Source organism: Poeciliopsis prolifica, unplaced genomic scaffold, assembly GCF_027474105.1.
Source record: "Poeciliopsis prolifica strain line A6 unplaced genomic scaffold, Auburn_PproV2 SCAFFOLD044, whole genome shotgun sequence".
Classification (NCBI taxonomy): domain Eukaryota; kingdom Metazoa; phylum Chordata; class Actinopteri; order Cyprinodontiformes; family Poeciliidae; genus Poeciliopsis; species Poeciliopsis prolifica.
Genome location: NW_026562419.1, coordinates 2,023,198 through 2,037,261, shown reverse-complemented (window position 1 = coordinate 2,037,261; position 14,064 = coordinate 2,023,198). Strand labels below are relative to the sequence as shown.

Genomic DNA, 14,064 nt, shown 5'->3' with positions numbered 1-14,064 from the left:
TGTAAAAAGCTTTTCTCTCTGCACCCAAAGCCTGTCCCTATTTCACCATTATTCTGATTTCAGTCTTTTATATGTTAAACAGAATCATAACTTTATCAACATAATCATGATTAATACATTCCTTCAGTCATTACTCCTTAATACTTATCATTTTGATTCGGTATGATAACACATTCAGTTGTGATTTCCTGTTTAACTGGTTTATAAACAACTTCAGAATTTACTCACTTCATAATCATCATCAACACTTTTACATGATATATAACATAATACATATTCCCATAATCAACATTGAATCATAATACAAGATTACTTCAGTCTCTCAGGCCCGTTATGATCTGTTTTCTGCATGAACCCTGGACAGATCTCACCTCCTCATACCAGTTTTTGTAACACAGTGTTGACCCCTCTTCTTCAGGACCTCTGCAATTCTCCCTGCCATGCTCTCAATCAACTTCTGGACTAAATCCTGACTGATAGCAGTCCATTCTTGCACAATCAATGCTTGCATTTTGTCAGAATTCCTAGGTTTTCTTTGTCCACCCGTCTCTTGATAATTGACCACAAGTTTTCAATGGGATTAAGATCAGGGGAGTTTCCAGGCCATGGACCCAAACTCTCTATGTTTTGTTCCCTGAGCCAGTTAGATATCACCTTTGCTTTATGGCAAGGTGCTCCATCATGCTGGAAAAGGCATTGTTCATCACCAAACTGATCTTGGACGGTTGGGAAGTTGCTCTCGGAGGACATTCTGGTACCATTCTTTATTCATGGCTGTGTTTTTAGGTAAGACTGAGAGAGCCGACTCCCTTGGCTGAGAAGCAACCCCACACATGAATGGTTTCAGGATGCTTTACAGTTGGCATGAGACAAGACTGGTGGTAGCGCTCACCTCGTCTTCTCCGAACAAACCGTTTTCCAGATGTCCCAAACAATCGGAAAGGGATTCATCAGAGAAAATGACTTCACCCCAGTCCTCAGCAGTCCACTCCCTGCACGTTTTGCAGAATATCAGTCTCCCTGATGTTTTTCCTGGAGAGAAGTGGCTTCTTTGCTGCCCTCCTTGAGACCAGGCCTTGCTCCGAGAGTCTCTGCCTCACAGTGCGTGCAGATGCACTCACACCTGCCTGCTGCCATTCCTGAGCAAGCTCTGCACTGCTGGCAGCCCGATCCCGCAGCTGAAACACTTTTAAGAGACGGTACTGGTGCTTGCTGGTCTTTCTTGGGCGCCTGGAGCCTTTTTAGCAACAAGGAGAGAGGTTCCTTCTCTCCAGGAACCTCTCTCCTTGAAGTTCTTGATGATACAATAGATTGTTGACTGAGGCACAATCTTTCTAGCTGCGATTCTCTTTCCTATTAGGCCATTTTTGTGCAGTGCAATGATGACTGCATGTGTTTCTTTAGAGATAACTATGGTTCACAGAGGAGAAACAATGATGCCAAGCACCAGCCTCTTTTTAAAGTGTCCAGTGGTGTCCTTCTTACTTAATCATGACAGATTGATCTCCAGCCCTGTCCTCATCTCCACCTACACCTGTGTTAATGGAGCAATCAATGAAACGTTGTTAGCTGGTCCTTTTAAGACAGGGCTGCAATGAAGTTGAAATGTGTTTTGGGGATAAGTTCATTTTCTAGGCAAATATTGACTTTGCAATTAATTGCTGTTACGCTGATCACTCTTATAACATTCTGGAGTGTATGCAAATTGCCATTATAAAACTGAAGCAGTAGATTTTGTAATATTAACATTTGAATCATTCTCAAAACCTTGGCCATGACAGCAGACTGGTGAGAGAAAAAGTAGATCTTGGTCTCAAAAAGTTTGAGCTCCCCTGCACTAAAGGGCTCAGAAGGGCGGCACAGGATGGGGCTTACTGGGTGGAGAACCCACTTACTGGGGACTGGGAACCAGCGTGTTTATCAGAGGATAGCTCTGCAGCCTGGGGAGCAGGAACTTTCTGTGCGGCTCGGCTCCCCAAAGCCGGCTGTTCTGACCTGGAACCCAGTCATGCAGCCTGACGCCCAGGAACTAACAGAGCGGCTTGGAAACCGAGTCCCAGAGGGGAAACCCGAACCCTGGAGCTGTAGCAGTGAGAAACCAGTAAGCTTTAGCAGTGGGAGGTGAAGACAGAACTAGAGACGAGCAGACAGTGGCAACTGGAGGCGAAACTGGAGCCGGGGATGGAGCTGAGCTTATGGAGTGGATCAGTTTCCTCTTTCAGAACTTCCTACATGTTGACAACATAACGTTTGTGTTCAGTCAAATTCCTGAACTAGAACAGACATCCTGATGAAGCTCATTTGCCAAATTAAATGTTTTTAATAAATAGTTTCTGAACTATCACAGTTTATTTACATTGCTTGAACAGTTGGGTCACACTGGTACCAGGACACAGAACCAGGTCCCTGTCAGGGTGTGTCTTTTTCTTCTGTTTCTTACTTTTGTTTTTGTTTTTTTTTTGTTTTTTTTTTTGTCTCCCTGGAACACCTGCTACTTCCTGTGGCATCCAGCAGATGCTGCCAGGAATCAGAGCCCCTGGAGTTATGCCTTGTCGACCCCTTTGACGCACCTGCAGCTTATTTGGAAGGCACGGTCTGGGTGTATATAGGAGCGGCGGAACGACTCCTCTTTGCCTGAGTGTTTTATCTTGGTAACGATCGTTCCATGAAAGGCCATCTGAGATATTCTCCGAGCTAACTTCCTGTTTTTCTCACGCCAGGTGAACCCGCCGTCTCCTCGTTGTTCCCCGAGTTGGCCGTCTGCCCCGGGATCCTGAACAACTTCTGCCACTCCGTTGTTTTGGACGTTTCTTCAAGAAACCACCGGATTCCCTGATCGAGCCCGACGCCATCTGGAGGTTCGTTATTCTGGACCTAGTCGGACCCGACTCTGACCGCCTACTACCTGTCCGCCCTCCAACCCAGCCATCTCCTCCAGCGCTCTGGCAGCTACCATACTCACACCCTCCAAGTAAGAATGAATCTGTTTATCCTGGAGAGACTCACTCAACCCCTCTTGCTATCCTGTAGCCCAGGGTGTCAAACTGGGGCCGCACAAATTAACTCAATGCAAGATTAAATAGAACTAATGAAAGTGGACTCGTTGATCTTTATATTAAACAAATTTCACTTTTACAAAAATATATTATGAATAACTTCAGACTTTTTAAGGAAAGTATATACAATTTCAACAATACTTTAACTCAGTTAAACATTTATTTAAGTGCATTATGCACTTTAATAATGCACTTATTATTAAAGTGCATTATTAAATGCATTTAATAATGCATTATTAAATGCATTATTGTATTGTAAAGTGATTGTATCACTTTGTACAATCACAGTGATTGTACAAAGTTGCAAAACATTTATTCACAGTTTTTGGAACTTCAAACACTGTCCTGCATGACAAAATGCATCAAACAGATAAAAATTAAGAAATGATTTAAAATCAATTTTCTACATCTGGGAAGCAATTTAAACAAATTAACAAACTTCACACATTTGAAATTTTAAGTGTCAGCTGTTTAAAACAGACATTTGATTAAGTACATTTGTTACCTTTCTTGCTGATGCATAAAATATATATAGAAAAACTTTTATACATAACATGTATTGCATGCATGGCAAATATTTCACTCAGCAAAACTGTTTTGTTGTGAATCTGTTACTGAATAACACTAACTTTAATAGAATTAATTTAGCAGACAATCAAAGTTGCAATTTTTGTTTCACTCAGTATTTGCCACTTAAACTTGGCATCAGTGGCGGAGCTAGACTTTTTTTCAAGGGGTGGCTAAAGGGTGAGCAAGGCTTTATCAGAGGGGTCCATATACAAATGATGAACGAAAGGAAACAAATATTTTCTTGCACACACTCAAATTAAAATGGTTTATTTAACAAAGATTTGCCAAGACCAAACAAGACGTTAAATGGCTCTATGGAACAGTGAACATGTAAATGTAAACACAGAGCCCAGAATATGACCAAAAACAAATTCTCAAAAATAAATAAATAAACAGGTGCTTCTGGTGTGCAATAGGTTGTGCTGGGTGGGGGCAGTTCAGTGCCACTTCCTTCTGCTTCACTGTCTTCCTCCCCAGAGTCTGACTCTGAATCTGTATCACTCTCATCTCTCTCTGGAACTTAATTGGAAATGCATAAACAGACACAATAAAACCTGCAAAAAGCATCATGCTAACCTTTAGAATTAGGCTTATTGGATTTTAATACTTAATAACTCTCTGTCACAGCCTCTAACCTGCTGGTGATACACTTGGGCCTGGAGTCTCCTGGCTGGATTCTCCAGGTTGGTCACTGCTGCAGGGTTCTGTCTGGTCCTGGTCACTGCTGCAGGGTTCTGTATGGTCCTGGTCACTGCTGCAGGGTTCTGTCTGGTCCTGGTCACTGCTGCAGGGTTCTGTCTGGTCCTGGTCACTGCTGCAGGGTTCTGTCTGGTCCTGGTCACTGCTGCAGGGTTCTGTCTGGTCCTGGTCACTGCTGCAGGGTTCTGTATGGTCCTGGTCACTGCTGCAGGGTTCTGTATGGTCCTGGTCACTGCTGCAGGGTTCTGTCTGGTCCTGGTCACTGCAGGGTTCTGTCTGGTCCTGGTCGCTGCTGCAGGGTTCTGTCTGGTTCTGGTCACTGCTGTAGGGTTCTGTCTGGTCCTGGTCACTGCTGCAGGGTTCTGTCTGGCCCCGGTCACTGCTGCGGGGTTCTGTCTGGTCCTGGTCACTGCTGCAGGGTTCTGTCTGGTCCTGGTCACTGCTGCAGGTTCTGTCTGGTCCTGGTCACTGCTGCAGGGTTCTGTCTGGTCCTGGTCACTGCTGCAGGGTTCTGTCTGGTTCTGGTTTTTGCCTCTTTAAGAAGAACTGGGACATATTCCCTTTTCTCTTCATTTGGGCTCTACACAAAGTAAGACAGCCTGGTATTTAGACTCCATGATTGTTTGGCAGAGACACTATTTTAACTATCATTTAAACTAGTTTTTAGTTTTCTGTAGCTAACTAAAATAATACTAAATTAAAAATAGATTAATGAAATTAATTAATATAACTAGTGAGGTTATAATTCAAAGCTTTCATATGACAACTTACATTTCAGTCATTATAAAACTTAATGGTTTTTCACATATTCTTACCACACATTTCAAGCAAGAGCTGGGAGATATAAACATTACAGGGCAGCATTTGCACTAAAACATTATGTTAAAAGAATCTGTCTAAAACACCTACCAGCACTAGGGCTAATATAATAAACGAGGCACTACGCAGCGGTGCACAACCATTTTTATTCTTTTTAGAAATGTATGACAAGTGCCGCCTCTCATTAGGAAGGTAACAGCGGTTACTGCTGAGCGGTAAAATGTTCAGAACTCCTCGACGGTGTAACTCTAAAGCCGTTGATGTGTTTTGGATCAAGCAGGAACCACATGTCAGTTTAACCAATGAACAGCGTCGGGCTTCGGGTTGCCTTCAGGGACAGTCGGAAATTACAGTTTTCCTGGCAAATCTTTGCCCATCTCATAAGTATTATATTTTAAAATTACCATTTCCAGTGGGGTGGCAGTAGGGGTGGCCAGGGCTCTGTTGGGGGTGGCAAGTGCTTGGCATCTTTTAGCCTGGACAAGTACATCAATATCAGGCATCATGTCCTGAGCAGCAGCCAATTTCAGAGTCATTTAAGTGTTTATGTGTGAGCTTTGAGCGCAGCTTTGATTTGTTCATGTTCATTAGTGAGAAAATTTGCTCACAAAGGTAGATAGTCCCAAACATGGACAACATTTTTGTAGCCAGTGTTGTCAGTTTAGGATAGCCTGCTGGGAGACACTGGTAAAATGTGTCCAAGCCAACTGATGCAAATTTGTCATTCAATTCCACATCACACTGCAAATCAATGATTTCAAGTTGCATATCACAAGCTCTGACTGAGAATGGTGAGCGAAAAACTGAGCCTTCTGTCTCCAGTTCGTTAAATACCTGAAATGGTTTCTCAAACTCACTCAGCAACCTTGAAATTGTGTCTTTGTTCACGTATGCTGCACACACGTCTCTGAGACAGGGAAAATGAGCAGGTCTCCGTTTGCCATCTGCGTCTCCCATAACGTCAGCTTTAACTTGAATGCACATATGCTGTCATAATACTGTTACAATTTGTTTTGCATCCTTGCAACATTTTGTTCAGATTATTCAAGTGTCCTGTGATATCAACCATAAATGCAAGATCCTGCAGCCACATCGGGCATTCTAATTCCTTAACAGGTTTACCTGTTTTCTCCATGAACTGTCCAATTTCCCCTCGTAGATCAAAGAAGCGCTTCAGCACAGCGCCTCTGCTTAACCATCTAACTTCAGTGTGGTGTGGTAGACCATGGGTAATGTTGCATTCACTGAGAAGGCTGTCAAACTGACGATGACTGAGAGCTCTGGCTCGGATGAAATTAACAGTTCGGACAACCACCTCCATGACATGGTGCATTTTAGCGACTTGCAGTATAATGCTTCCTGATGCAGAAGACAATGAAATGTCCAAAACTCCCCCCCTTTATTTGCAGCTTGTACTTTCTCTCTGAACAACACCTGTCTTTCTCCCAATCATTGACGGCGCACCATCAGTAGCCAGGCTTACGGCGCGGGACCGGTCCACCCCGACCCAGTCCACCCCGACCCAGTCCAGCCCGACTCGCTCCAACAACGGAGCGCAAAATGTCTTCAGATGTCGTGTCGGTCATGGGCACCAACTCTAGAAACTCCTCTGTGACAGTCAACGTCTCATCAACTCCACGAATAAATATGGCCAGTTGAGCGACATCCGCAACATCAGTACTCTCTCTCATCAATTGCAACAGAAAATGCCAGAAATTACTCTGTTTTGCGTTTGAGCTTGTTGTCCAAATCTGCCGATAGTTCCGAAATTCTTTCTGCGACGGTATTTCTAGTCAAGCTAATATTGGCAAAAGCTTGTCGCTTCTCAGGACGCACAACTGAGCAGCCTTCAGCATGCAGTTCTTGACGAACTCTCCCTCACAGGAAGGCTTTGATGCTAACGCTATTTGGCTAGCAGTTAGCTAATCCAATTTCACCGCAGCATCACTGGCCTCTCGACTCCGGGTGAAAACAGATTGCTGTTTCCTCAGACCGTCAACATTTCATTTATCTTCTGATTTCTCAGTTCTCCTTGCAAGTGCTTGTATTTTTCACCATGCTGAGTTTCACAGTGGAGGCGAATATTGTATTCCTTAAGCACCGAAACCTGCTGCAGGCACACAAGGCACACGGGTTTTCTTAAAATCCGACACTCTGTGTCTACCTTTCTCTTTTTTGACAGACATGTTGTTGCTGAGGCTGCCGGGGCCAAAATAAAAGTGATAGAATCAAGCTGTTTACAGAACCTGAAGCTCAGTGCTGCCATCTGCTGTTAGTTCCGATGTCTGCTCTGAATAAAACGGCGCCCCTCGTGGACAATATAGGAATTGCAGATTTTCAATTAAATGAAGTGCATGTTTGTTTTTTTCAATTATAATGGTCCGGCTGGGGGCATTTAGACCCCAGCCCGGACTAAATCATTCGGCGGGCTGGTTCTGGCCCACGGGACGTACGTTTGACACCCCTGCTGTAGCCTCTCATTGACAGTCAGACGGTCCGGTCATCAGTTCCAGAACTCACTTCCCTTTCCTTTTACCCTGGACTCAATAAAACATTATTGTTCTAAACTTCCTCACCTGATTGCGTTCTTGCATGTGGGTTAAGAAGCTTGGAGCCATCATGACAGTCCCAGACATATTTACTGAAAGGCCTGATGTCACAACTGAACAAATATGTATAAGAGAAAAGAGCAAACAGATCTTGGAAGCCTGTCATGATGATTGTTCTCATCTTCTTTGGGTTCACTGATCTTCCAGTGTTATTGACACTCAGCCCAGATCCTGGATCCGGTATTTATTTTTAAGTTGAAGAAGCCAAGCTCATGTTTTTCATCAGGTGATGTTTGATTTAGATTTCTGATCATCAAGGTGAGGTGACACATCAGCAGGTATATAATAACGGAGTCTGAACGTCGGAGACACAGAGGAGAAGCAGAAGTTTGGAATCAAGTTCATTCAGCTGCAGGTGAGAGATGAACGAATGAATTCATTTACAACTGAGTTTGGCCACTAAAGTTAATTTATTTTATTGTATTGGATATTAACAGTGAACCACACTGACTACAGATTTTCAGTTTGTCCAATTCAACAGTAAGGATGAAGGTAAGTTTGTGTCTTGACCTATAAAGATTCATAAGTGAATCGATTATCACTTTTATAATGAATATAGTCGGTACAATGAAAAGGAAAACGTCCACAACATATTTATCGGTTTAATCCAAAGATTTTCCAGTCTAAACATTTGCATTGAGCTTTTTCAACATCGTAAATGTTTACCATTTGTTTAAACACTTCCTGCATATCATTGGCTCTGGAAATAACATTTGTTAACAGGACTGATGAAATGAGTTGTTAAAAAATGGAGGGTCAAACCAACCAGAAACCTTTGTTAAGGCAGAATTCAGCATAATTCTGACTGAAAATCTGGCAGCACAGCTTACAGGCCACATGCAGGACAAGATCAGGGATCAGGTTTAATCTGACTAAATGAACGTTAATCAGAGTTTCTCTGATGATGTTCAGAAGGTGTCATGTTCTGTCTTCCAGCTGTTATCACTTCTCTTCCTCCTGGCTCCACTGCTGATCAGCTGTGAAGCGGCTGAGGACCAACTGCCACGTGATTGTGATGACATCTACAATAAGGATAATAATCTTACCAGTGGAGTTTACATCATCTATCCAAGTGGATCTACATCTGCTGTTCAGGTGAACTTTATGTTTGGTTTGTTCATAAAAAATGAAGATCCAGATTAAAGTTCTGTGCAGGACCAAGACTGGAGGTTTATCTGTTAACAATGCTGAGGATGTTTTTACTTAATCTTCATACACATTACATAAACTGACTGTTTGAAACTGAACTTTCTTGATAGTATTTATTTTTCCACATAAAGTGTGACATTGCATTACATAATAAAAACTGCATCAAGTCATGAATGTGTTTGTGTGAAGGCTTACTGCGACATGGACTCAGAGGGAGGACGCTGGACGGTGAGTCCATCTCTACATGAACTCTCTCTGTTTACACTTCAACTTGGTTCATCTCAGGATTCTTGGGGGATTTCATCCAACAAACATCAAGTTCTGTTGAAAGAAGAGTCTTTATTTTCCTTCCATTTTCACCTGCCTGAGATAAGATTTGATCAGTTTGTCATGTTAAATATTGATTATTGATACCAATTCAGAGTTGGTACAAGCCACTTCCTTTTCACCCTGAGTGTGTCAGTGAGAACGTTGTTCACTTCTTGATCAGATTCCTTTGTTGTTCCAGGTTTTCCAGAGGAGGATGGATGGCTCTGTAAACTTCTACAGACCCTGGGCGGAGTACAAGAGAGGCTTTGGAAACGCTGCTGGAGAGTACTGGCTGGGTGAGACACCGACCTAAACAGTTAGTCAATGTATGGTTGGTTTATTTATTTACTTATAACATAGTTTAACTCAGTTCCTGCAAACCCAGATTAACCAGGTGTTTAATGCAAAATCTAAATTTAATGGTTTCCATGTCTGTGCAGGTCTTGATAACATCCGTGAATTGACACGGAGTCAGAATTATGAACTGATGGTCGACATGGAGGACTTTGAAGGAAACAAAAAGTTTGCTCTTTACTCTTCATTTAAAGTCGATGCTGAGTGTGAGGGTTACCTTCTGCATGTAAGCGGTTTCAACAACAAAGGGGGCGCTGGTGAGTCATGAGAAAACCTCATCAAAGCTTTACTAGACAGGATGGATGGAATGATGCCCATCACTGTTTATCCCTTGGCAAATGAAATAATTTGACTTGTGCTGGATCTGGAAAGTAAAGATCAAGGCATTGAGTATGGATCCCTGAGGAACTCCTGTGTTAGTGCAGGTGTATAATAACAACAATAATAATAATAAAGATAATTTACTGTAGCTAGTCTATTCTAAACTACAGGATTAAATAAAAATAAAAACCACCCTGGTTGGATTAAATGGTGTTGTGTCATTTATATCTAAATCCAGAGTTTGTTCTCATGGTTCTGAAGGAAACAGATTGATGTTGGTAGTTAACAGCACAAAACCTGAGTAAAGTAAATTTAATTGATCTCATTGATAATATCCCAGTAAGAGATTAACATAACTTTTTATTTATTTCACAAAATATTAACAATATTTCACAAAGCCTGCATTTTTTTTACATATTAAAATGACAATTTTATTTTGTTTTCAGATCCCGCAGATTTTTTTTTTCTTTCACTATTTAAGCATTCAACTGAATGTCTGTTTTATTCATATAGTTTTTGTATCCTATTATTATTTCTGCAGGAGACAGCCTTACAGATCAAAATGGAATGAAATTTTCCACCTTTGACAAAGACCAGGACAAGTCGAGCTTCAACTGTGCCAAAAAATTTCTCGGTGCTTTCTGGTACAACGGTTGTCACTATACAAACCCCAATGGGGTTTATCGCTGGGGGGCTGATGACACACTCCATGCTGTTGGAGTGGATTGGGTTCAATGGAAGGGAGTTAATTACTCCCTGAAGAGCATCAGCATGAAGATCCGTCCTGCCCAGTAAATCTGCAGGTTAAACATCCAGCAAAAAATAATGAGTTGCTTTTTCTTATAATCAAACATCAACTTTTGGCTTCAAACATGAGTCAAAAGTTCACTTGATTACTAATCAATATAATCCAGTTGATTGTGCTTTAAATCATTGGTGAGAGTTTGCTACCTGTAATCAATTTATCTCTGATAATAAATAAGATGCCAGCAGCAATATTTGTGTGTCTGGATTGTTTTATAAGTAAAAATTAAAATAAGCCAGTTTTAAAACACAAATTGGGCCAAATGGAAACATTTTAGAATCAAATCTTTTGGTTAAATGCAATTAACTGAAAAAAAACTAGATCTTCCTTAATTCTAAATTTTACGCTCAACTGTGTCAATGTCAACCTCTATATCTATTTAATGATCTGTTTATGTCACTCCTAGAGAAAATAAAGTATATCTGATGTTAGACAAAGAAAATGAGTTTAATTAATGAGCTTCTTAAAATACTTTGTTGTACCCAACTATTTTTCCTGTAATTAGTTTAAATAAAGTCAATACACATTGATCACATGTAGTTGTCCTCCGGGACTCCATAGAATCAGTCTATGGGCAGCAAATGGCCCGCAGACCGCACTTTGGACAAACCCCAGAATAAACAGAAAGCTGACGTGCAGAACTCCCTGCAGTAACTAGTAACGACCAGCAGTGGCAGAAAAGAAGAAGCAGTTAAAAAGTGAGAGCAATTGTCCCAACCTACTGACTTATTTATACCAAAAGATGACAGCATCATAATTACACTTAATATTTTACTTTAAATGTAAACTTATCTATATCTGCATTATTAAATAGCTGTAGAATTATTCCTTTGCAAAACATTTTATGATTTCAATGTGCAAATAAATGACGTTTCCTGTAAAAATGAACCGATGTTTGTGGTTTAACCACTTCCTGATCAAGAGAGCAGGAAACTTATTAGTATAATTTTAACATTTTATTTTTTTCTCTGTGATTCAAATAAACTGACCGTCATTAAGAACAATTACAAAAGCATGTGGTGTATAAATGTTTGCTGCAGTGGCTTCAGGCTGACTCCACTGATGTGATAAAGAGGAGAAATGACTGGATTATGTAGCTTAAATGTGTCCAAATATCTGACAATAATACAGAATGATTGTGGTGTGATGGGAAATAAAAACTTTTTTTTTCCACGTTTCTCTGTTGTTCACCTTTAACCCATATCAAGAAAACACATTTTTTACATAAAATGTCTAATCATGCCCTCTTCCAAAAATAAAACAAAAAGGAACTAAACAGAATGATATTTCTAGATTAAATATAGACTAAAACTTGTGGCATCATATGCAACAACAAAAATATCCTGTGTTTCGGATGTTGCAGAAGTTGCCAAACAATGACAGGAGAAAAGGAGATATAAAGAAAGATCAGACTTTTCTCTGAGTTAGAACATGGAAGATATGTCAGAAAGTGGAGAAAAAAAACTATTAATTGATAAAAAATAACTGTCTGTTTGGTCTTAATATTATACTTTTATCAAATGTTTTGTCTTTTTTCTGAATAACATCTTGAATGTCAAATCATTCAGAATCACAGCTGAATTTATTGTATTTTCTTTTAAAGCTGCTCTTGGTGAATAAACATGTTGCAGTCAGAATGATGTGATGTTTCTCTCCCACTGGCTGCAAGGTTTTGTGGAGTTAAACTGGTCAACAAAACCATCACAAATGCATTAACATTTTGAAAATTAGTAACATCAAATCATCAATGAACATCAAATATGTTGGTCCATGTTCCAGTTATTATGGTTCAAAGGCAACAATGAACAGGCGTCTTGATTTAGTCTTGATTTAACTATAGCTGTAAATCCCAGGTTATTTAGAATAGAATAGCATTTATTGTCATTGAACAGGATTCAACGAAATTTCTATTGCAACTCCCGTGCAAAAAGTCTAATATATACAATATAAAATAAACAAACACACAATAATAATAATATATACAACTAAAATTAACTAAACTAAAGGCTCTCAACCACACCAAAGAAAAAGCAGCAGGTCCAATTATTGTAAAGTGCAGATGATGTGACAGTGCAAAGGCAATGGCTGTGTGTGGGGTGGGGAGTATGTGAGGTTATGATATGTGTGGGAGGAGGTGGCGGGGGGCAGCAGGGGGCGGCAGGGAGTAATGGCTCTGACGGCTGTGGGGAAGAAACTGTTTCTCAGTCTGTTTGTTGTCATCCGTATATTCCTGAACCGCTTGCCTGATGGCAGCGGCACAAACAGACTGTGGCCCGGGTGGCTGGAATCCATGGCTATGGATCCAGCTCTCTTCTTGACCCGGCCTATGTAAATAGAGTCCAGGTCCGGGAGGGGGCATCCCACAATGCCTTGTGCTGTTTCCTCTCCAGTGCTGTGCAGCTACCATACCACACAGTCACGTTGAGGCAGAGGACGCTCTCGATCGTCGCCCTGTAAAAGTTCACGAGCAGCCGTGAGGAAAGTCCAGCCCGTCTCAGTTTCCTGAGGAAGAAGAGCCTTTGAGGAAATTTCCCTTTTAAGTTATAATACTCCTCAGATATTAATTTCTATCTGCCTGTTGGTTCCATCATCCAGGACATGACGAAACTAAAAAAGGCTTTAAAATAAAGCAACTTAAGTTATAATTTAAATATCCCATGGCTTGCATTGGGAGCCATTACAAATATGTTTATGAGGAATTTTATTAAGAGCAGTTGCTGATTAGCTGCTTTTCTTTTTATTTCGAACTTTAACTTTTTGTAGCAGAGATTAGATCAGTGAGACTGAACAAAACTCGTATCCAAGCAACATTTGAATTTAATTTTACTTCTCAACAGGAATCTTACTGAGAAAAACATGTTTGATTTGCATTTCTAGTTATTTTTGCTCCTGCAGCTTGAACGGGGTTTAAAAACGTTTTAAACATTTTCTATTACATTTCACTGTAACTCTGATGACCCCCAAAAAATTGGTCTTAGGAGATTTTTCCTATTTTTGATCCCCAATAATAAGATGGGATTTTCACCCTTGGTTGAATGTTGCATTTTTGATTCAGTAAGGAGCCACACCTTTACACTGCGGGTTCAAACATCGGCCCACTCAATCTGACTGCGCCACATGTCAGTGTGCTGCAACATCTGGGCCTCAAGCAAGAACACAAATTCATTGATCTCAAGTCGCAGCTTCCTTCTGTCGTGAGTTAGCAGAAACATTGCATTCGAACCATCAACCTGTGATTGTGGTCATTCAGAATTGACTCTAGTTTTCAGTAAGATAAATAAAATCAAGGGCATAGATTTAACAAACCGACACAATTAAATGCTTTTTACGAAACCTTGATGTTTATAGTGTGAGATTAAGTCACTTCCCTGCT

The 14,064-nt window shown here is 40.8% G+C and overlaps 1 protein-coding gene across 3 annotated transcripts; it reads left to right on the top strand.

The window, feature by feature from the left end:
- Positions 1-2,552: 2,552 nt before the first annotated feature.
- On the top strand, positions 2,553-10,884 carry LOC129376610 (microfibril-associated glycoprotein 4-like). 3 transcript variants are annotated; one of them, XM_055056204.1, is made up of 9 exons: positions 2,553-2,651; positions 2,721-2,971; positions 7,996-8,108; positions 8,191-8,245; positions 8,690-8,848; positions 9,092-9,130; positions 9,411-9,507; positions 9,652-9,822; positions 10,428-10,884. In XM_055056204.1, exons 4-9 carry the CDS (start codon positions 8,240-8,242, stop codon positions 10,679-10,681), a joined length of 726 nt encoding a protein of 241 aa, XP_054912179.1. In that variant the 5' UTR covers positions 2,553-2,651; positions 2,721-2,971; positions 7,996-8,108; positions 8,191-8,239; the 3' UTR covers positions 10,682-10,884. The 3 variants fall into 3 exon arrangements, with proteins under 3 accessions (XP_054912179.1, XP_054912180.1, XP_054912178.1); XM_055056205.1 differs by having other exon boundaries at positions 2,629-2,971; positions 8,012-8,108; XM_055056203.1 differs by having other exon boundaries at positions 2,629-2,971.
- Positions 10,885-14,064: the final 3,180 nt, after the last annotated feature.